General features: G+C 49.7%; 1 protein-coding gene across 2 annotated transcripts in view; it reads left to right on the top strand.

The window, feature by feature from the left end:
- The window catches only part of PPP1R16B (protein phosphatase 1 regulatory subunit 16B), a 99,772-nt gene that overhangs the window by 37,898 nt on the left and 40,517 nt on the right, over positions 1-21,357 (top strand). The window contains exon 1 of one of the 2 annotated variants that reach the window (XM_042980411.1): positions 3,995-4,281. The exons of the other annotated variant lie outside the window; for it this stretch is intronic. Within the exon in view, the coding sequence (XP_042836345.1) occupies position 4,281 (1 nt within the window). The 5' untranslated portion in view covers positions 3,995-4,280. Of the gene's footprint in view, positions 1-3,994; positions 4,282-21,357 lie in introns of those variants that run through there. 2 annotated transcript variants of the gene reach the window in all.

The raw sequence follows: 21,357 nt of genomic DNA, 5'->3' as shown, positions 1-21,357 counted from the left end.
GTGTGTATTTTACCACAATTAAACAAATGAAAAACATTAAAAAGCAACCCCCCCCCCCAAATTTAGCCAGGGACTGGAGGGAGGGGAGAAGGGGGAAGTCATTGTCTAACGGGTCCAGAGCTTCGGTTGGGGAGATGGAAAAAGTCATAGGGATGGATGGTGGTTTCGGGTGCACGGTAATGTGAATGTGATTAATGTCACTGAACCATACACTAAAAAGTGGCTGATATGGTGAGTTGTATCTTCTGTATATTTTACCACAATTGAAAAAAATTCATTTGGGCCAAACTGATTCCCTTGTCATGAGTTTTGTCTAAGCAGGCCAATGGCACCTGTCTCTACTGGGCAAGTATTCTTTTTTTTTTTTTTTTTAATGTTTTTTTTGATGTTTATTTTTGACAGAGGAAAACAGAGCATGACTGGGAGAGGGGCAGAGAGGGAGACACAGAATCAGAAGCAGGCTCCAGGTTCTGAGCTGTCAGCACAGAGCCCGACGCGGGGCTTGAACTCAAGAGCCGTGAGGTCGTGATCTGAGCTAAAGCCAGACGCTTAACCGAATGAGCTGCCCAGGCGCCCCTGGGCAAGTATTCTTTTATGCCCTTTAGGAAAGCTACAGATATTTTTTTTTTCTGTTACCATATAAGTCCTGTTAATTTCTTGAAAGGATGGCTTTAAGTTTTTATGTATTAATTTTGTGGAAAGCCATTTTACGTCTTATTTTTTTCAGTCGGTGCTTTTAGGGCTTTCGTGTAGAAAATAACCTTATTTGCAGATGATAAGGTTATCTGTTCATTCTGGTGTTTCACTGAGGCTGTCATGCCTATAACCTCTGCTCCCACCTCTTCTCTCTAGGCTAACAACCCCCGGTCCTTTTACGGATTTTTATAAGATGTGACTTTGAGATTTGTGAACATGCTCTCCTTTGTCTATAGCTTTCCCAAGTCTGATCTGGCTCACCCTCAGGTGAATGGAACTGTCAGTTTCCTCATTCTGGTTGAATGTGTCTATTCGTATGGCCCAAATTTCCATTGGCTTTTTGGCCAGCTGTCAACTCATATGGTGTTTATAAGAAACTAAAACCCTCAAGTGGGTGTCCCATTAGTGAAGTTACATCTTCCCCATCCTGTTGTTATGCAAGTGATTTTATTTTTGTCTTTAAAAAATGTTTATTTCATTTATTTTGAGACAGAGAGCATAAGCGGGGGGAGAGGCGTAGAGAGAGAGGAGAGGGAGAGAGAATCCCAAGCAGCCTCCACACCTCAGCACAGAGCCCAAGGAGGGACTCCGTCCCATGAACTGAAAGATCATGGTCTGAGCCGAAATCAAGGGCCACTTAACCAACTGAGCTAACACTGAGTGCTTTTTTAAAAAAACTATCTGTCGAAGTATATTTTTCATACAGAAAATGACAAAATTGGTTCCATTTTCATAAGTTGTGTGTGCCTATGTAACTCGTCCTCACTCTGAGCAATGGGACGTCGCTGGCACTCTAGAAGCCTTGTAGGACACACAGGTGATTTTCAACACTGAAGTCGAGACTCTAAATTTATCCTGTTGAATTTTGAGCCCATTATCCACCTGCTCAAAAATTTGGACTTTGAATGATATAGTAAGACTTCTGTGCTACCAGTGACAGGAAATCCAACTCAAACTAATTTAAGCCTATGTGGCTACAGGGGGCCACCAAAAAGTGTCTCTGAATAATAGATCACTGTCAGCAGCTCAAAGTGTGTATTTTGTCCTTACGGTAACCTCCTTAGGAATAATTTCTCTTTCCAACAGTCTCCCAGGTTCACCAAGTCCCAGAATTGAATCTCATTGGCCAAGATGCCTACCTCGGAGCCAATCACAGGGGCTAGAGCGCGGATACAATGCTGTGATTGGTCTGATCTAAGTCACGTGCCCACCCCTGAAGTCAGTTCCTCCCAAAACACATGGCCTGACATTTGGAGATACGTTATACCTGCCCCAGGGAAAATTGGGATGCTGTTGCCAGCAGGAGGGAGGATGGATGATGGGCAGACCATAATTAAATATGTCCACCTTAGATGAAATATTCACCGGCACTTTCTATTCCGTGCCATTCACAAACACAATGAAATCAGCATTTGCCTTCTACCCCAGAGTTAGTTGTTCAGTAGAACTTTTTCTGATGATGAAAATGCGATGTTACGGTAGCTGCTGGTCACATGTGGCTCTTGAGCACTTAAAATGTGACTAGGAGCCTGAGGAACGGAAGTTTTAATTTTATTTAATTTAAAATCATTTTAGGAGTCCCCTGTGGCTAGGCTACAGGTTACTGTATCAGACAACACAGTCCTGGACCCCATCTAAATCCTTGATAAGAATGTTAAGCAGGCTACAGCCAAGGAGAGCCTGGGACGCAACCAAAGACCCTGCTCCTTACTCATGTATCTGAGCCAATCATTACCCATCAGGGATAGTTGTTTATCTGAAATGAATTTAACTATACTGTTTTGTAGTTGGTATGTGGGAACAATAGCAGGAGTCTCTACTATAAAAAAAAAGAGAGAGAGAGAGAGACTTCTTGTCCTATATAAACTTGGAAGAAATTTTCCTCGGAGGATTGAATTATAACAAAACATGCAATGGATCAGGGTAGAATTTCACGCACAGACATTCATGGAACACAGTCTGGACATCTCCAGACTGGCACCAGTGGTTCAGTAGTGAACAGGAGGCTGGGTCAGGCCATAATGGAGCTCAGAGTCTAGCAAAGTCAGTATTTGAAGAGTGGATTGTGTTAGAGAGCCTTGTGAAGAACAGATGCCTAGATAGAGGAGGCTAGGAGATCACCGATGAGCAAGGCCATCTAAATACTGTCCAGGGGTCGGGACAATGTGACCACCAACTTTTGAAGGTCACCGCCCCTGGGGAAGGCATTGTGATTATGAAAAAGGAGACTTCAACCCATCTGGACACAATGCCGTTAAACGTGATGATCATGTACTTCCTTGCGGCCCTCTGATTATAACTTGGCTTCGCAGCCAGGTCTGCCTACAGGTGCAGAATGAGTTGACCATGCGTCAGTGAATTTCTGGAGTGCAAGACAATTCCTATCCTCAAGGGAGACTGTATTGTGGTTTTATTCAGCGGCCTCCTCTACTCAGATGGTAGGAGGCCACTCTTGGGCGAAGAAACCACTTGTGGTAGGCTGGTACATGTGGTCAGTCACCAAGATGAGGCCAGCCCTGGGGCGCTCAGCCAACTGGCACTCTCCTGGAACCTCCTCAGACCCCAAACACTGTGACACCCGATGAGTATTTCCCCTGGATATTGATAAGGAGCTACGTGAGAGGCCGTCCGCTGCTTGCTGGAGACTAGACGCACCCTCTCTTTAACATTTCTCAGTCCAAACTGACCCTGTTGAGAAGACAGAGGAGATATTTGGGGCATGGTTTATTCTTGTCTGGCTTCTCGGAACCACTGTTGCCTTCACAATGGAGTGAGAAAACGGTCAATATTTCTGCCAGAGGAACTCAGGGGCTCTTTAAATGAGCAAATCCTAAGCCTTTCTACAACTTTCACCAGAGCCAAAGTCATTCAGTAACCATGTGGAGGAAGGCTGGGGTTTAGCAAATAGAAGAAGGTTCTAGAATCTGCTCCAAGTATTGCATCGTCCTAGTACATCCGTCCCGTGTTTGTGCCAGCAAGCAGAGCTGATCCCACCGCCCCGTCCTCTGCCCGTCCCGTTTGGTGGAGACAGTTGTGTCCGGGGCAGAGGTGAAATCTAAATGAAGAGGTAGGAAGGTTGCTACCTCGGGGAGAGGGAGGTGCTACCTCCATCACCTACACGCGGAAAGCTACGTGAAGCCCAATCTTGATGGAGGAGCCAGTGTTCCCGGTCCTTCAAGAGAAACCCGAGGACACAGGCTTTTTGGCTTAAGGATCCCCATTTCCCGGGGATCACAGAGGTAGTCGTGGCAGCTCTCCAGGTGAGTCATCAGCAAGAACTCTGCCGTCTCGGCTGCCTGTTGTTACGTAACAAACCACCCTGAAACACTCAGAGGCTTGAAACAACTTCCCAACGATCCTTTGGATTGACTGGGCATTTCTGCCGCTCTTACCTGGGCTCCGTATGAGGTTGCAGCTGTTGGCTGGGTCGGCCAGTGTCTGGGCACAGCTGGGATGGCTGGGATTCTCTCTCCCTGCGGTCTTTATGCCGGGCTTCCCGCAGGACTCCAAGAAGGCAAGCTCCAGTGCACAAGCATGTGTCTGGCCTTTGCCTGCATCATGTTTGCTGATGTCTCATTGGCCAAAGTAAGTCACATGGCCAAGCTCAGAGTCCGTGTGGGAGGAGTCTGTACATGTGCATGGGTACTGAAAGGCGTGATTCATTGGGGCTGTGATTGTTACAATCGACCACACACTCTAGACTTTGCTTTGCTCTATACCAGAATCCCAGCAACCCCGTGTGATAACCCTGGGCATATTGTTTTGGTCAAATGCTGTGATTGGTTGTTGATATATTGCAATGTCCGGGATGTACCAGGTGAACCAAACACTGTTCCATCTTGGACCCTGGGTTGAGGATGCCAAGTATGTGATATGCATTGACTCTAAAACCATGTGGCAGTCAGGATTCAGCACTGGGGAATGGTTCTCGTGTTTATTTAATTTTATTGCTTATTAACTACATAGCCATGACAATGATTTATGTGATTTCATAATATTATGTTGAACCCTCAGTAATTGGGGTTAAAGTCTGGATCAATGTTGAAACAGAAGCAGGAACAGAAAAATAATCATCAGCCAGATGGAACGAATTATTAGTTCACAAACGCAGCGTGCCCGAGAGATAGAATCTTTAAAAACATGGATGGCGTAGGGAAAATGAATCGGAGGGGGCTTTCGGTGGAAAGGTGGGGAAGCCTTGCAGAGATGGTAATAGGCCTTGGGAGTTATCACGGAGTCAGACAAAACTAAGTTTTAATCTCTATTTTGTGGCCTCGGGTGAATGCCTTGATCTCTTTGCGCTTGGATTCCTCATCTGTGAAGTAGAGAGAATAGTGACTGTAGAGAGAATCTGTGAAGGAGAGAGAATAGTAGAGACTAGAGATGCAGTCTGGACAGCACATACAGCCACTTAGCTATTGCTGTCATCTGCCGTTAGCCTTGGTTATCATGGGCCAGAGGCAAGGTTAACATCTCTTCTGTTTTCTTTCGGATCCTTCTTCCGCTCACCCCTACTGCCATAACGACTCCGTTGCCCCTGTCTGCACTTACTCAGTGCCAGCCTCCCATTAGTCATTCATATAAGAGTATTCCGATTGTAGTCATTTACACTTTAGTGTGAAAATTAAGCCGTTTTACAGCAATTCTTGTCCCAAGCCAGTGGGAAATGAAAGGTTTGGGCCACCCCACATGATGTAACACTTAAAGGATGCTTGCATCAGGGGGTCCTTTTGGACTCCCTAGAGTGGAAGGGCCTGCCCCCTGGAGAGCTTCTGTCAGACTGTCGACTGAGACTGTAGAGCCCAAGGTGCCTGGAATCTCCTGGTTTCTGTGTGTCCCCTCGTAAGGCGGCCGCAGATACCTGTGTTGCTCAGCCTGAGCCATTTGAATGTTCAAAACCCGGCTGTAATTATAAAACCTCTTTGGAGGGACCCTAATTAGCTTCTATAAACGGCTTTCTCTGACCTTTTGAAGTTAATACGATCCCTTCCCTTGTCATTAAGAAAAAAAATACCCTAGATTATTTCGCAAAACTTCTCCCAAGTTCCTTGGCCCCTAACGTTTTGTCAAAGAGACATGGCGGCCAACCTTCCTGTGGATGGGCAAGGTTTCTACACAGTCATTCCTTCCGGCTCATGACTTTCTTCTTCCTTTGCTGCCCACGGATGCTGAAAATAACTTGTTTTCTGGCAAGTTTGGGATGAGATTCCTTATGATTTAATCAGATCCATAATGAAGCTCTCCTAGCTTTTAGGAGAGAGCATCTCAACCTGCAGGGAGGGTATGGGCAGGGCTCTGGTGAGGTGGGGGGGAGCCTCTGGGCTTGCCGTCACATCTGGAACCAGGAGATCTGCTACAGGGCCGTGCTACCCAAGCTGCCAGGGTCCCTCCCCCCTCGCTGGGACTCCTGGCTCTGCCTGGCAGCGTTCCATGCCCTGCACCATGTGGGCTTTGCCTTCCCACTCCCAGTAGCCCAGACCAAAGGCCTCACAGATAATAAGCAGGAAACATTCTGTCTCTAAACATCAGCTGCTTGGTCCAGGAAGACATAATTTCCTGCAGAGAGGGGTATATATAGACCAGGACAGATTTGTCCTGACTAAAGCCAAGATTCCCTTGATTGTTCCAAACTGATGTTAACTCTAGATCATGCAAAGATGAGAGAGAAGCTGGGGAATCTGGCAGGGTAGCTGGGCGCCGAGTGATCCTCTGAGTGGCTGACGCGGAGTTGGATAGCGAAGGAACAGCTAAAGTAATGGGAAAGTAGCTGGAGAGAGGGAGTAGCTGGAGGGAGAGGGAGAGGGAGAGGGGGAGTAGCTGGGCCGTCAAGGGCTGGTTGGAGAACGGAAAAGTAACTGGCTAATGACGGTAAGACACAAGGTGGGAGTTCCTGCCGTGGGACCGTAGAAGAGGCCCCGACCTGGAGCAGGGACCACGCTGCCCTGCGTGCTCCAGGCACCTCCATTCTGCCACTTTCTTAGGTCTTGCCGGTGAGAAACGAACTCTGTCTGAGGGTATGTCGGTTGGCTCCAATCCAGTATGCTAGTGGGGCAAAGCTCTCCGGGATTCAGGCTGGTGTTGTGGCAGTGGGGTGTGGGTGCAGTGTGGAAGAAAGTACGTTTCTTCCCTTCAGGGAGGGGCTCTCTCTTCTCTCAGCCCCTCAGAGGATGGGTGAAAAACCGCCTGCCAGAGGCCTCAGCAGAGCCCACGTCCGAACCCCCACTGCCCCGCCGTCACCTTCATCATTCTCTCCGCCAGTTGTCATTGGCCACTTGAGTGTCGGGCACTGTGGCATGTCTTCGCATGCGTTATCTCGTTTCATCCTTTTGACAACTCCGTAAGATAAGTATGACTGGTAGCCCCATTTTACAGGGGGATAAACTGAGGCTTAGTAAGGTCTAGTTGCTTGCCCAGCTAAGCAGCAGAGCAAAGCATTGTCTGTGCTCTGAGTCTTATGCCACAGTCACGGATTACACCCATAAGGAGCATAGTCCCTCTTCAAAAGCCCAGTTCTCCCCATTCACGTTTAAAAAAAAAAAATTTTAATGTTTCTTTATTATTATTATCATTATTTTATATTTGAGAGAAAGAGACAGTGTGCGAGCAGGGAAGGGGCAGAGAGAGAGGGAGACACAGAATCTGAAGCAGGCTCCGGGCTCTGACCTGGAGCCCAAGGTGGGGCTCGAACCCACGAACCGCGAGATGACGACCTGCGCTCAAGTCAGACGCTTAACCAGATGAGCCACCCAGGCGCCTCTCTCCCCATTCACTCCTTAAGAGGACTTAGCAAGGTCTGGTCCAGAAGTGAGGGCTCAGGTAGAGTGTCCTACTTGAGTGAGGAGCCTGAGAGAGAAGCCAAGCGCCCGGGGCCCCCACCTGTGGGTGGATGCAGCTGCCTGTTAGCCGTGTTCCAAAGCCATTCCCAACGAGGTCTGTTGGATAAAGTCACAATTTAGAACCTGACTTCCCCAGGGTGTACCCACCACTGGCAATCGGACCTCATTTGCACTTAGACATTTATAGTCCATGGTGAATTTCCATCATCTGCACAGGCTGAGGCATCGGAGTAGAAAGCTCCTGGGCTTGGGAAGTTTCTCCTTCCGTCCTCTTGGGACGCATGTCTTGGGACAGATGCCATGTCAAGGGTCGTGCCCAGCTGACGTTTTCAAAAACATTTTCTGACACCAGGTGCTTGCAAAACATAATGTGGAAATAACTTCAGGCTTCGGGAAATTGTTTTAGTTCAAAAAAAAAAAATTTACATTTGGGTCCCGAAGAGCCTGACTGTATCTCATGAAAGCAGTGCAGTCTCGTTGTCATATGTGACGTGATGCCTTATTTAATAAGCTGCCCGTTCCGAGATAAGCCGTTCGCTCCCGAGGCTCTTGGTTGGCAAAACTGTTTTTCGCTAAGAGAAGCTTAAGGTTAAGCTCTAATTAACGGAGGGGGTTGGATTTTATACAGATAGATCGGTAAGTAGGTTTGAGGACATGTCAAATACACCATTTTTGTCTCTGCAGCTGAAAATATATTCATAAAGCCCACACAACACTGTAGATTTCTTAAAACTCCATTTTTGGCAAGTGTATTCTGGTCTCGGTGTGCTCTGGCTAATAAACAGCCTGTGACTCATGACACTCAATGACTGGTGATTGCATTGACCTGGGTGTCTCTCAGGGCATAGCTCTTGGGAGCCAAAATCCCCCGAGTCTCTCCTGGGTGGCCATGGCCTGGGGACCTCAGCCAGGCACTAGGATTCTGTCTTAGTCAGCTTGGGCCGTCCGAGCAAAATACCATAGACCAGGTGGCTTAGACAATAAACATGTATTTTCTCATATTTCTGGAGGCTGAGAGTCCAAGATCAAGGTGGCAGCGTAATCAGTTTCTGGTGAGAATCATCTTCCTGGTTTTTAGATGGACGCCTTCTTACTGTGTCCTTATATGGCAGAGAGAGAGAGAGAGAGAGAGAGAGAGAGAGAGAGAGAGAGGAAGCCCTCCAGTGTCTCTTATGAAGCCACTAATCTCATCACAAAGGCCCCATCCTCATGACCTCATCTAAACCTAATTCCCTCTTAAAGGCACCATCTCCAAATGCCATTGCCATTGGAGGTTAGGGCTTCAGCGTATAAATTTGAGGGGGACACAGTTCAGTCCATAGCAGGCACTTTGTGTTGTCAGGCCAGAGGGCCAACTTCTTTGATATCGCGGGGGGTTCCTTGCGATCGGGAGAAGCTGGTAGGGAGTCGCCAAGGAGGGCACAAAGGCAGCCTGAAGTTAGGAGGTTATTCCCAAGGGGTGGTTGTGCTGAAGCGAAGTCCACTGTTGATTGGCAGAGCTCGGGGGTCCCAGGTCCTGGCAGACTCAGAGTGTATCATTTTTGGAAGAGAATCCTGGTCTAAGAGAACTTTCAGGTAGAGAGGAAAAGAAAGGGAGGCAGAGGGAACGATCAAACCTGATTTGCTGGGTAAATGGATGGACCTACCAGCTGGCACCCTGTTTGGACAATACGATTTGAGCACGGGGCTACGATTCAGGTCTGCAAAACCATGCAGGGGGCAATGAGCTTATTAACCAAATCCCTGGAGTTACTCAGAAAGGTGTAAGGAAGTAGGGATGGGGAGGGGAGCTATATTACCAGAGAGGGGTCCTGATTCTCTGTTGCCATATAAAAAAACACTCCAAAACTTAGTGGTTTATTTTATTTATTTATTTTTGTATCTATTTTATTTCTGAGAGAGAGACAGAGACAGAATGCTAGCGGACGAGGGGCAGAGAGAGAGGGAGACAGAATCCGAAGCAGGCTCCAGGCTCCGAGCTGTCAGCACAGAGCCTGACGCGGGGCTCGAACTCACGGATCTTGAGAGATGATGACCTGAGCCGAAGTCAGACGCTTAACCGACTGAACCACCCCGGTGCCCCCCACAGCTTAGTGGTTTGAAACAACCACCATTTTATCATGATCTTCCATGGCTCAGGAATTCAGATCGAGCACAGCAGGGAAATTTCGTCTCCGCTCAGACCTTAGCTAGGGTGACTTACGTAGTGGGGGTGGGGCCTCCTGGAGGTGGCTGGGCACCTCTCTGTCTCCGTGTAGTCCAAGAGCTTCTCCACATGGCCTGTCCAACATGGCGGCCTTGGTATAGTCAGACTTCTTATGTGGTAGCTCAGGGCTCTCGGAGCACATGTTCTGGGATCCAGGAAGTCAGAGCTGCCTATATCTTGAGGCCTGAAACAGTTACAAAGCCCACCCAGATTTAAGGAGAAGGGGTGAAGACCCCGCCTCCTGAAGGCAGGAGTTTGATGCACACAATTTGTGGCCATCTTTTTAATCTGCAACAAGGTGCTAATTGCTGTGACATTTTGAAGTTTATGTCTTCCTCACGTAACCATCCAGCATGGGTGTTCATGGGTTACCTAGGGCTGGAGTTGCCTAGCGAACGGGGAATGACTGCTGATGGGCATAGGGTTCCTTTTTGGGTTCTGGAATGTTCTAAAATGGATTGTGGTGATGGTTGTCCCACTCTGAAAGGCCCTCTTAGGTAACTCTCCTCCATGCCGTGACCCTGTGCCAGGATCCTTCTATCCTTAAGCTCTGCCCTCCAGGTCTGCACCATCCAGTAGAGACATAATGCAAGCCACATATGTCATTTTGGTTTTTTTGTTATTTTTTAAATATGAAATTGTCAAGTTGGTTTCCATACAACACCCAGTGCTCATCCCAACAGGTGCCCTCCTCAATGCCCATCACCCACTTTCCCCTCCCTCCCACCCCCCATCAACCCTCAGTTTATTCTCAGTTTTTAAGAGTCTCTCTTTTTTTTTTACTGTTTATTTTTTATTTTTGAGACAGAGACAGAGCATGAACAGGGGAGTGGCAGAGAGAGAGAGGGAGACACAGAATCTGAAACAGGCTCCAGGCTCCGAGCTGTCAGAACAGAGCCCCATGTGGGGCTCGAACCCACGGACTGTGAGATCATGACCTGAGCTGAAGTTGGACGCTTATCCGACTGAGCCACCCAGGCGCCCCAAGTTTTTAAGAGTCTCTTATGGTTTGCCTCCCTCCCTAACTTTTTTTTCCCCTTCCCCTCCCCCATGGTCTTCTGTTAAGTTTCGCAGGATCCACATAAGAGTGAAAACTGTGTCATTTTAAATGTCATAGTAGCCACATTCAAAAAGGTGAACATAAACAGGTGAAATCAATTTTAGCAAATTATGAATAGACTGAATAGTATATTTTCTTTAACCCAGTATATCCAAAATAGTATTTCAACATGCAGTCAGTATAAATACTTATTAATGAGATATCTTACCTCTGGGGGTTTTTTTTCACTTTTTAATGTTTTTATTTATTTTTGATAGAGAAAGAGTGTGCATGCGTGCACGCACGCAAGTAGGGGAGGGGCAGAGACAGAGGGAGACACAGGATCTAAAGCAGGCTCCAGGCTCGGAGCTGTCAGCACAGAGCCCAAGGCGGAGCTCGAACTTGTGAACCGTGAGATCATCACCTGAGCCCAAGTGGGTCGCTTCACCAACTCAGCCACCCCGGCGCCCCCATTCGGGTTCGTTTTTATAGAAGTCTTTGAAATCTGGTGAATGTGTTGACACTATATGTCAATTCAGATTGGACACATTTCAAGTGTTCGTGACCGTATGTGGCTTGTGGCACCATCTTGGGCTGTAGACCCCCAGGTCCTGTCCATTCAGGCCAGGGATGGCGAACGTGTGGGGATGGCAAGGGAGGGTTCTGCAGGGTTCCACCGACGCCGTTGGTGCCCACATTCCATTGACCAGGACTCAGAGTGTGGTCCTGCCTTTACAAGGGAAATGGGGGCAGATACTCTAGCCATATGCTCAGGAAGAGAAGGAACAGAGTTTGGGGAACACACAGCAGATTCTGCCCTAGCAGCCGACAGTTTTTGGAGCACCTACTGTGTGCTCGTGGGCCTGGTCAGCATGCTTTGCTTAGGTTTGGAGCAGGTGGGAGGAAGCTTTGCTTTATATACTGTTTGCCCTTGACTCAGTTTGTACAGCTTAAAGGGGCATCCAACTTACTGGCACCTGCTATGTGCCAGGCATTTCGAGTGCTTCATAAATATTCAAATATTCATTGAGTCCTCCTGACAGCCTTATGAGAGGTTCTGTTAATTACCCTGTTTCTGGGTAGTGGGGACATATGCACAGAGAGATAAAGTAACTTGCCCAAAGTCACACAGCTAGTTAGTGGCGGACCTGGGAACCGAACTCAGGCCTTCTGGCTTATGCCCCGGTCTCCACACTAAGCTGCCCCCCTCTGCAGCAATCAGAGGTCATGGGACAGAGGGGGTCATATGACTTCCTCAGCCCGTAAGGACCTCCTACACCCATCATGGGAGATCTTCTGGGACCCGGGCGGGCTGTGGCCCCGGAGCCCTGTCAGGGTTGCTGCTGCTTTTGTGGTTTCTCTGTGGGAAGGTTGCACTGACGGCTCTGTGGGGAGACAGAGGAGAGGATTATCACACAGCAGCACCTGGTCAGAGCGCCCCGTTCCCCGGCTTGGTTCCCTGTGGCAGTCTCCTGGCCTTCTCTGTCAGTTCTCGTTTTCATACTCACCCTGCACCGACAGCCTCTTCGCATCTCCCCAGTTGTCCACGGGGAGCCAGCCCTACCCTCAGTTTGCAAGTCCCTCAGCAAAATGGGAGGCTTGGCCAGACAGCAGCCTCTGCCCCCAGGGCCTCCCTCCGCTGGCAGTTCCAGGGTTCCTTCAGCCAAGTTCCTCTGACTTACGAAGCCCTCCACGTCCTCCTGGGGCCTGACTCCTGTCTCCTCTGGACACATCCGTGAGGCTCACCCTTGCTGCATCCCCATTGGTCAGGCCCCTGAGTCTTGGGGTATCCATAGGTCACAGGCAGCCAGCTCTGGCAGCATGATGGTGTTGGGCACTGACCCCAGGGAGCTCATAGGCCAGTGTGATTGGATCACATCCGAATCTAAGGCTCAGTGAAGCCCCAGCACCTTGGCGGGCCACCACGGGTGCACTGTGACATTTTCCCCTGAGTCAGGAAGCGGATTAGCAAATGGTGGAGAGCAAGGACTTGGCAGTCGGCCAGGCCTGGGGTCTAGTCCTGACTCTGCCGTGGCCTTGGGCAAGTCACTCCATCCCTCCGAGCCTCAGTTTTACCATCTGTAAAATGGGGACACCAACAGGATGCTGCAAGGTTTCAATAAAGAAATGTGTCACCTGCATGGGCATACTTCCTGGCACATAGCAAGCCCCTGATAAACAAAATCTTTCATTTTTGTTAGGATATCCCCAGCATATAACTGGGTCACGGCTGACGGCTTCCGTTGAAGGCCTTGTCTGAGTTCTGCCCCTCAGCCTGGGCCTTTCGGCTGGTAATCTTTAACCCCCAAGATGCCCCTTTGCCTTTGTTTGGACTTTGTTTGGACTTTGTTTGGGCTGGTTCCTTCTGTTCTCATTGTGAACTCAGCGAGTTCTGCTAGGCCTTGCCCATGAGCAGGCCTTGCAGCCCCAGAGACCTTGACCCTGAACCAGCCGTGATGCCTGGCCATGTCTCCCCTCTCCCCACCCCGCCACCAAGTGTGACTTCAAGTTCACTCTGGTCCTCCGAGCCCCGCATTGTGGAGTAGCCCGGGGACCCGCCTCTCCGGGGAGGAGTGCGGTGCCCATTAGGGTGGACAAGGCAGTGGGAGGTTAAGACCTTGGTCGGTGACCCGGACGTGGGCACCAGGGTGGGGGGTGTGTGGGGCCTAGATGCACCAGCAGAGGTGCAGGTAAGAAGTCAGTGCTTCTGAATGACTCTGAGGGACTAGCAGTCTCTGACCCAGTTTGGGAGCCACCGGCCCCTCTCAGAGCTGGGACTGCAGAAATCGATTTGCAGACGGGCACACACTACTTAATTAGCGTGGCCTCCTTCTGGCTGGGAAAACACCGTTAAGTGGGCTGGGTTGGCCTGAAATCATGCCAGTGGCCCCAGCCCCAGTCCCATCGGCCTCTCTGTCCCTTGGGCTCTGTCCTCTTAGCCAGGCTGGATTCAGAATGGCCCGAGTTTCCGGTTTGGAGCTGAGACAAATACTACTCTTGTCCAGGCCCGGGAAGCACCTGGCTCCCACATGGCAAGGTGAAGTTGGCCCTGGGGCCTGGGGTGTGCGGGGACCAGAAGGAGGAGAAGTAGGGGCTTCCCCCAGCGCTCTCTGCCTCCCTGCGCCTTTCTGCCCGTGTGCTGCCCTGCCCCAGCTCTGACTGCTTCCTGCGTGGCCCTGGCTCCTTTCTTTGCGTCACCTGTGTGCCCGTAGCGTGGGCTCGACGTCACAGCTGAGGGGACAGGCTCAGAGAAGTTGTCACTTGCCCAGAATTTGCACAGCCAGGAAGTAGCAGGGCAGGATTTGACCCAGCTCTGCCAGGATCCCGTGTCTGTATCCTGGCTTCTGTGCAAACTTGGTCAGCCCCTTGCCGAGCCTGTCTCTGATTTGAGGACAGCTTTCAGCACCTGTATTTCAGAAGCCTGTGAGGTTCGATCCCTGCCTCTGGTTTTGGAGGGAGAGTCGTCACACATGCTGTGGAACAGAGGAGCCCCCACGCCCTAGGTGTTGGGTCTTCTGCGGGCTGAGTGTGTGTGTAGCCGGAAGAGGGGGGGGCGCCTGTGGGTTCTACCGTGGGCTTGCTAGGTGAACTTCAGCCGTGAACTTGATCTCGGAGCCTCTTTGCCTTGTCTGCGAAATGGGAGTAACAGCAGGATGTATCTCACGGTTGTCCTGAGGGTGAAATAGGGCAACATACAATGAGGGCACCTAGTGAGTATCCCACCCGAACTCCTGTTGTGGGCAGCCCCTCGGACCCGGCACAAAGGAGGCTGCTTGCTTTCCCCTCACACTGTGGACGTCTGGGGTGTAAGGCAAAGGAAGTCCTTTCCCACAGTGAGGGCACAGCTGGGCGTGCTGGGGCAGCCCGGGGTGGGGGGCAGGCCTCCCTGGCCCAGACACAGCTCTCCGTGCCTATGTCAGGAATCGGGGTACACCTGCGGAGTTAAAGTGCTCCGCGGTCTGGAAACTACTGGGTTTTCAAAATTTGAAAATGCGGATGGAACTAGAGTGTATTCACGCAAAGCAAAATAAGTCAGTGAAAGGAAGACAAGTATCGTCTGATTTCACTCCTATGTGAACTTTAAGAAGCAAAACAGCTGAACAGGGAAGGAAAGGAAAAATAAGATAAAGACAGAGAGGGAGGCAAACCAAAAGAGACTCTTAAATACAGAGAACAAACTGATCGAGGGGAGGTGGGGGGAGGGGATGGGTTATATGGGTGATGGGCATTCAGGAGGACACTTGTTGGGATGCACACCGGGTGTTATACGAAAGAGATGAATCACTGGGTTCTGCTCCCGAAATCAATACTACACCATATGTTAACTACCATGAATTTAGATAAAATAAATAAATAAAAATTTGAAGTGCCATTCACATAACATAAAATTAACTGTTTCCGAGTGTATAAGTCACTGGTATTTAGTACATTCATAGTGTTGTGCAACCATCACCCCTACCTTCTTCCAGAACCTTTTCATCATCTCCAGAGGAACCCTTGTTCCCATTAGCAGTCACTCGCCAGCGCCCTCTCCTCAACCCCTGGTAAACACCAACCTGCCTTCTTTTTTTTTTTTCTTTTTTCTTTTTTTTTTAACGTTTATTTATTTTTGAGACAGAGAGAGACAGAGCATGAAGGGGGGAGGGGCAGAGAGAGAAGGAGACACAGAATCTGAAACAGGCTCCAGGCTCTGAGCCATCAGCCCAGAGCCCGACGCGGGGCTCGAACTCACGGACCGCGAGATCGTGACCTGAGCCGAAGTCGGACGCTTAACCGACTGCGCCACCCAGGCACCCCTAACCTGCCTTCTTAATCTAAGGATTTACCTACTCCGGACATTCCATGTAAATGGAGTCATACAATATGTGACTTTGCTGTCTGACTTCATTCGCTTAGAATAATCTTTTCAAGGTGTATCCGTGTTGCAGCATGTATCAGCATTTCTTTCCTTTTTATGGTTGGATAACAGCCCTATGAATGGATGTGCCACGTTTTGTCTATCTGTTCATTGGTTGATGGAGAACGGCTGTTTTTTCGGGTTTTTTGAAATGGCTTTTTTCTAAAAGATAAAAAATAAAAAAAACCTGCTGGGTTGTTTTTAAAGTTTATTTATTTATTTTGAGAGAGAGAGAGTGAGCAGGAGAGGGGCAGAGAGAGCGAGGGAGAGAGAATCCCAAGCAAACTCCGTGCTGTCAGCACAAAGCCCAACACAAGGCTCCGACCCGCAATCTGTGAGATCATGACCTGAGCCGAAATCAAGAGTTGGACCAACTGAACCACCCAGGCTGGCCTAAAACTGCTGTTTTTAAAAAGGGCTTGAGGAGAGGGCAAGTCTGAGCCCAGAGGGACACACACACACACACACACTGCAGTCCAACGGAAGCCCCCCTCCCAGCCCCCCCACCCCCCGCAATGATGGGCAAAGGGCACTGCAGACGTGGTGCCTCCGGCCTCGTCAGCGCATTACTGCTCAAATAGTCAACCTGGTGCTGATGGGAGTGATGGAGGGGCGGTGGTTCCAGGGGTGGGGATGGTTAAAGGTCTACCAGGTACCCAGCCTGTGAGTCACCAGAGTGCATGGGGCAGCCCTAGGGCTTTGGAGTGAGACTGTCTGGGCTCAAATCTGTGCTCTGCTGCTTGTTGGGTAATCTTGGGCGATTTGCATCACTCAACCTCTCTGTGCCTCAGTTTCTCTTTTGGCCAAATAGAAATACTATCACCTTCTCAAAAGGGTGGCACCAAGGACTAGATGGAGCCTTGCTTTATTCAGCACAGTGTCCAGCATAGCGGAAGTTTCCAAAGTACGTTAGCTATCAGCTGTCCTTATTCTTTGACTATATGAGTTGGGATTTGCAGGCTTGTGGCAGGTGCCGAGCCCCTGACTGGGCCTGGTCCCTGCCCGGCATCCTCATGGCATGGTTCCATCTATTTGAGTGGTCGTCTTGTTACCATGCATCCCTGTGACCGACCCCCCAAGGCAAGGGCTGGGTCCGGTTTGGCTCAGCCCAGTATATATGCCTGGGAAATCTGTATGAAGGCTGCATACCCACATTGCTTCTGCCTTCTGCGTCAGGAGTCAAGTCCCTGCCCCCGTGAGCAAAACTTATGCCTTTTTATTGTGAGACAATTTTAGATTCATTTTAGATTAAAAAAAAATAATAGATCCCCTTTACTCTTTGCCCAGTTTACTCCAATGGTAACATCTTATAAAACTATAATATAGTATCTCAACTAGGAAATTGACATTGATAGAATCCATCAATGCTACTCAGTTTTTTTTTTTTGTTTTTTTTTTGGCCAATTTTCATGTGTGTGTGTGTGTGCGTGTGTGTGTGTGTGTGCGTTTAGCTCTGCAGTTGTCTAAATCACAGATGGAGATTTGTGTGACGAACACCACAGTCAAGATACAGAATTTAAAAATATTTATGACATGCATATTGAAATAATAATATTTTGGATGTAGTGGGTTAAATAAAATGTATTATTACAATTAAAATAATACTACGATTAAAATATAGTATTAAGATTAAAATATATTATTATTAAGGGGCACCTGGGTGACTCAGTTGGATAAGCATCCAGCTCTTGATTTCAGCTCAGGTCGTGATCTCGAGGTTTGTGAGATCGAGCCCTGTACTGGGTTCTGTGCTGACAGTGCAGAGCCTGCTTGGGATTCTCTCTCTCTCCTATCCCTCTTCCCTCTCCCCTCGAATTAAATAAGTAAATTTAAAAAACGTTAAAAATATATATTATTAAGACCTATTCTTTTAAATATGAAATTTATTGTCAAATTGAAAACCTATCTATTTTTTAATGTTGCCACCAGAAAAAAAAATATGTGGCCCACATTGTATGTCTGTTGGACAGTGCCGGTCTTGAACATCACCATCCCTCCAGAAAGTTCCCTTGTGCACCTTCCTAGCCTGTCCTCTACCCGCCTCCTGGCAAGTACTGTTCTGATGGCTTTTTTTTTTTTTTTTAACCACTACAGGTTAGATGTTTTGTTTGTTTGTCTGTTTGGGGTGAAATCCACATCACATAAAATTAACCATTTTCAAGTATACGAGCCAGTGACATTCTGTACATTCACAGTGTTGTGCAACCACCACTTCCATCTAGTCCCAAAACATTTTCACGCCCCCAAAAGGAAATTCTGTACCCGGTAAACAGTCACTTCCCATGCTGCCCTCCGTCCAGCCCCTGGCAACCAGCGATCTGTTTCTGTTTCTCTGGCCGTACCTTATAAATGGAGTCCTGTGATATGTAACCTTTCGACTGTGGCTTCTTTCACTTAGCATGATGTTTTCAAGGTTCACCCAGACGGTAGCATGAATTAGTACTTCATTCCCTTTTATGACTAAAGATATGTACGCACTTGGATTGTTTTCCTCGTGAGCTGTTTTGTGCCTGTTGTGAATGATGCTGCTACGAACATGAGTGTGCGTGCGTTTGAGTGCCTCTTTCCGGCGATTTGGAGGCACGTACCTAGGAGCGGAATTGCTGGGTCGTGCGGTAATTCTGTTTCAGTGTTTAGGGAGCTGTCAGATTGTTTTCCAAAGCAGCTTGCACCGTATTGCATTTCCCACCAGCAGTACAGGCGCGTTCCAGGTTCTCCACATCCTCGCCAGCCCTTGTTTTGTCTGCTTTTTGATTATGGCCACCCTAGTGGGTGTGAAGAGTACCGTTAGTTATGCTTGTTCTAGAACTCATTCAAAAGGAGTAACAGCATCGACTCCTGTGGGGGGGGGGGGCTTCTTCCAGCCTACCCGTGAAGATATTTGATGTGTGTGGTTGAATGCCTGAAACACTGTGTCATGGCCCATGGAGGACTTTAAAGAGGAAGAGAAGACTCTTTTAAGGCATAGGTGACAGCTCACTCCCCCCTCCCCCGAGATCACCTGCTATGCCTTGGTCGGGACAAGAGGATGGTGGGTAGTGAGGAAGGCCAGTTGGGGAAGTTCTCTCCGAGGACTTCGGGACACCTGAAGGATGAGAAGGAGCCAGCTGTGTAGAAAGTCAGAAGAGGGTGGGCTAGAGGAGAGCGTTCTAGCAGAAACGGTGACATAAACAAAGGCCCTGAGGCAGGGAAAGGGGGTTCAGCGCTAAGTTGGGAAGGGTGTAGAACCGGTGGGAGCATGAGGGATGTTACTGCTGGTGATGGGCCATGGGGTGGGGGCCACAACCTTGCGTTAGCTGCGAGTGGGTCCCAGGGCACGAAGGGCCACACCCCCATGCCAGCCTTCTTGCTGCCTTCCCAGCCCCAAGGGGCAGCTCATCTGAGATATTGTGGCTCATCCCAGTGTCTTGCAGCCTCTCGAACTGGAGGGTGGGGTGGTGGCGATGGGGAAGGGCGCCGTCAGGGGCACCAAGTCCGAGATTCCAGGACGCAGGCCTGGAATCCCCACAGGGACTCTTGCGCGGTTCCCAAAGCAGGCCTGTAAGCTTAGCCTTGCCGACACACCCACAACCCTCGTCCTTTCAAGTTCATGGGGGACAAGGTTGCGGGGCAGTGCATGGCTCAGCCCGGTGCTCTCCCCTCCCTGGGGAGCTGGGCACTAAAGAGCTCTGGCCAGCCTTCCGGAGCTTCGAGAACAATTTGTCCTGCACACAGAGCCCTGGCCCCAGGACCCGAGTGTACCTGAGCCCCATCTACAAGAGGAAAACTGACCCCAGTTCTGCGTTACGTAAGGACATCTTTGGAATTTGGCTCCCTTTGAAATGAAATGGGAAAACAACACTCAAACAAGCAGGTGTGGGAGTTCAATAGGAGGGAAACTCCCTTAGGGTCATCTCTGGGTCGGTCTGCTTCGAGTGTTGGTTTATTCATTTAGCAAATGGTGCCGGCACCTACTTTGTGCCAGGTCTCATGGTGGCAGTGCAAGAACAGATGGCCAATAAATGCTCGTGGGGAGAAGGAGGGGAGGGGCAAAGAGAGAGAAAGCCAGCAAGGGAGGGATGGAGGGAAGGAGGAAGGAAGGAGGGACGGAGGGAAGGAGAAAGGAAGGAGGGAGGGAAGGAGGGGGGAGAGGAAGGAAGGAGGGAGGGACGGAGGGAAAGAGAAAGGAAGGAGGGAGGGAGGGGGAGAGGAAGGAAGGAAGGAGGGAGGGTAGGAGGGAAGGAAGGCAGGAGGGAAGGGAAGGAAGGAAAGAAAGGAAGGGGTAAGGAAGGAAGGGTAGGAAGGGAGGGAGGGAAGGAGGAAGCATAGATGGACAGAAATACCCTTGCAGAGCTCACACCTGTGCCCATAGTCATGTGACTAAGTACAGTCTAGCTCAGTGTTGGTCAACAGAAGAATCATGTGAGCCACATACTTAATTTTAAATTTTGTAGTAGCCACATTCAAGTGGAAAAGAAACAGGCGAAATGAGCTTGTATAACGTGTTTTCTTTCACTCAATATATCCTTTCAACGTGCAATCAGTACAAAACGTTACTGAGACATTTTCTGTATCTTTTTTTGGTATAAATCTTCAAAGCCCGGTGCCTTTTACACTTACAGCGTATCTCAGTCTGGGTGATGCGCGTACGAAATGCTCCCCAGCCCCAAAGGGCTCACGGCACCTTATGGGCCACGGTGTAGGGGGACAGGTGCCGCGGACGAGGTGCACACTGCCCACTGTGGTGGGCACGTGAATCAAGGTCAAGGAAGACTCAGCCGAGGTGGTACGTTCAGTCTTGCATTCGTTCACTCATTTAGTCTTCGTCTGGTGATCGCCGAATGTCTCCTACAGTGGTGTGAGGCTGGGCAGGGATTTAGCTGGTGGGAAAAAGGGAAGAATATTCCAGACCGAGGGGAGGGCAGACTGCGAGCTGGGAGAGAATGGAGCTCTTGTCTGTCTGTCTTGTTCACTGCTGGACGCCCACACCTGCACAGAGTTGGTGCCTGGTGAGTATTTGCGGAGGGGACACGGGGGTGGAGGAGTAGGGTGTTTCTAGAGCCCGGGAGACACAGGAAGGAATGATGACAGAGGAGGCTGGAACACCCGCATCACCGGGAGGGCTTGTCAAACTGTAGATCACTGGGCCCTCCCCTGAGGTTCCTGATTCGGTAAGTCTGAGGGAGAACCACAGGATTTATGTTTCCAGTGAATTCCCCAGTCCTGCTCTTGCTGCTGGTACACACTGTGAGGACCTTGGGGCCAGTCCACCAACAGTGTGAAGGCAATGGGGAGCCATAGGAGGTTTTTGAGCAGGAGAGGAGCACCTTCAGGTCTGCGATTTGGGAGACGGTGGGTGGCCGCTGGGGGCAGGGGATGGCAGTGTCCTCCCCACTTGTCTCTAGCCAGGTCAGCGGCACCTTAGCTCAAGAAGGTGCCTCAGGACCCATTCCATTCTCACACAGTACGGGAGCCTGGGTTGGGCCCCTACAACAAGAAAGAGACCCAGGCGATGCCTGACTTGTTTTCGGCACTGAGGGCGGTGGGGAACCGAAGCCCTTAGTCAGCTGCAGGATTCAGCGCAGACTTTCCCTGGTCAACAGAGATCTGACTGTGCGGGAGGGCGGGGGTCAGGTTGGGGCGCTGGGGGCCTGGGCTGGTAGCTGGATGGTTCTGGCTCAGGGTTTCTCTGGAAGTTGTGGTC

Source organism: Panthera tigris, chromosome A3, assembly GCF_018350195.1.
Source record: "Panthera tigris isolate Pti1 chromosome A3, P.tigris_Pti1_mat1.1, whole genome shotgun sequence".
Taxonomy (NCBI): Eukaryota; Metazoa; Chordata; class Mammalia; order Carnivora; family Felidae; genus Panthera; species Panthera tigris.
This window is presented reverse-complemented; position numbering and strand designations above follow the sequence as displayed.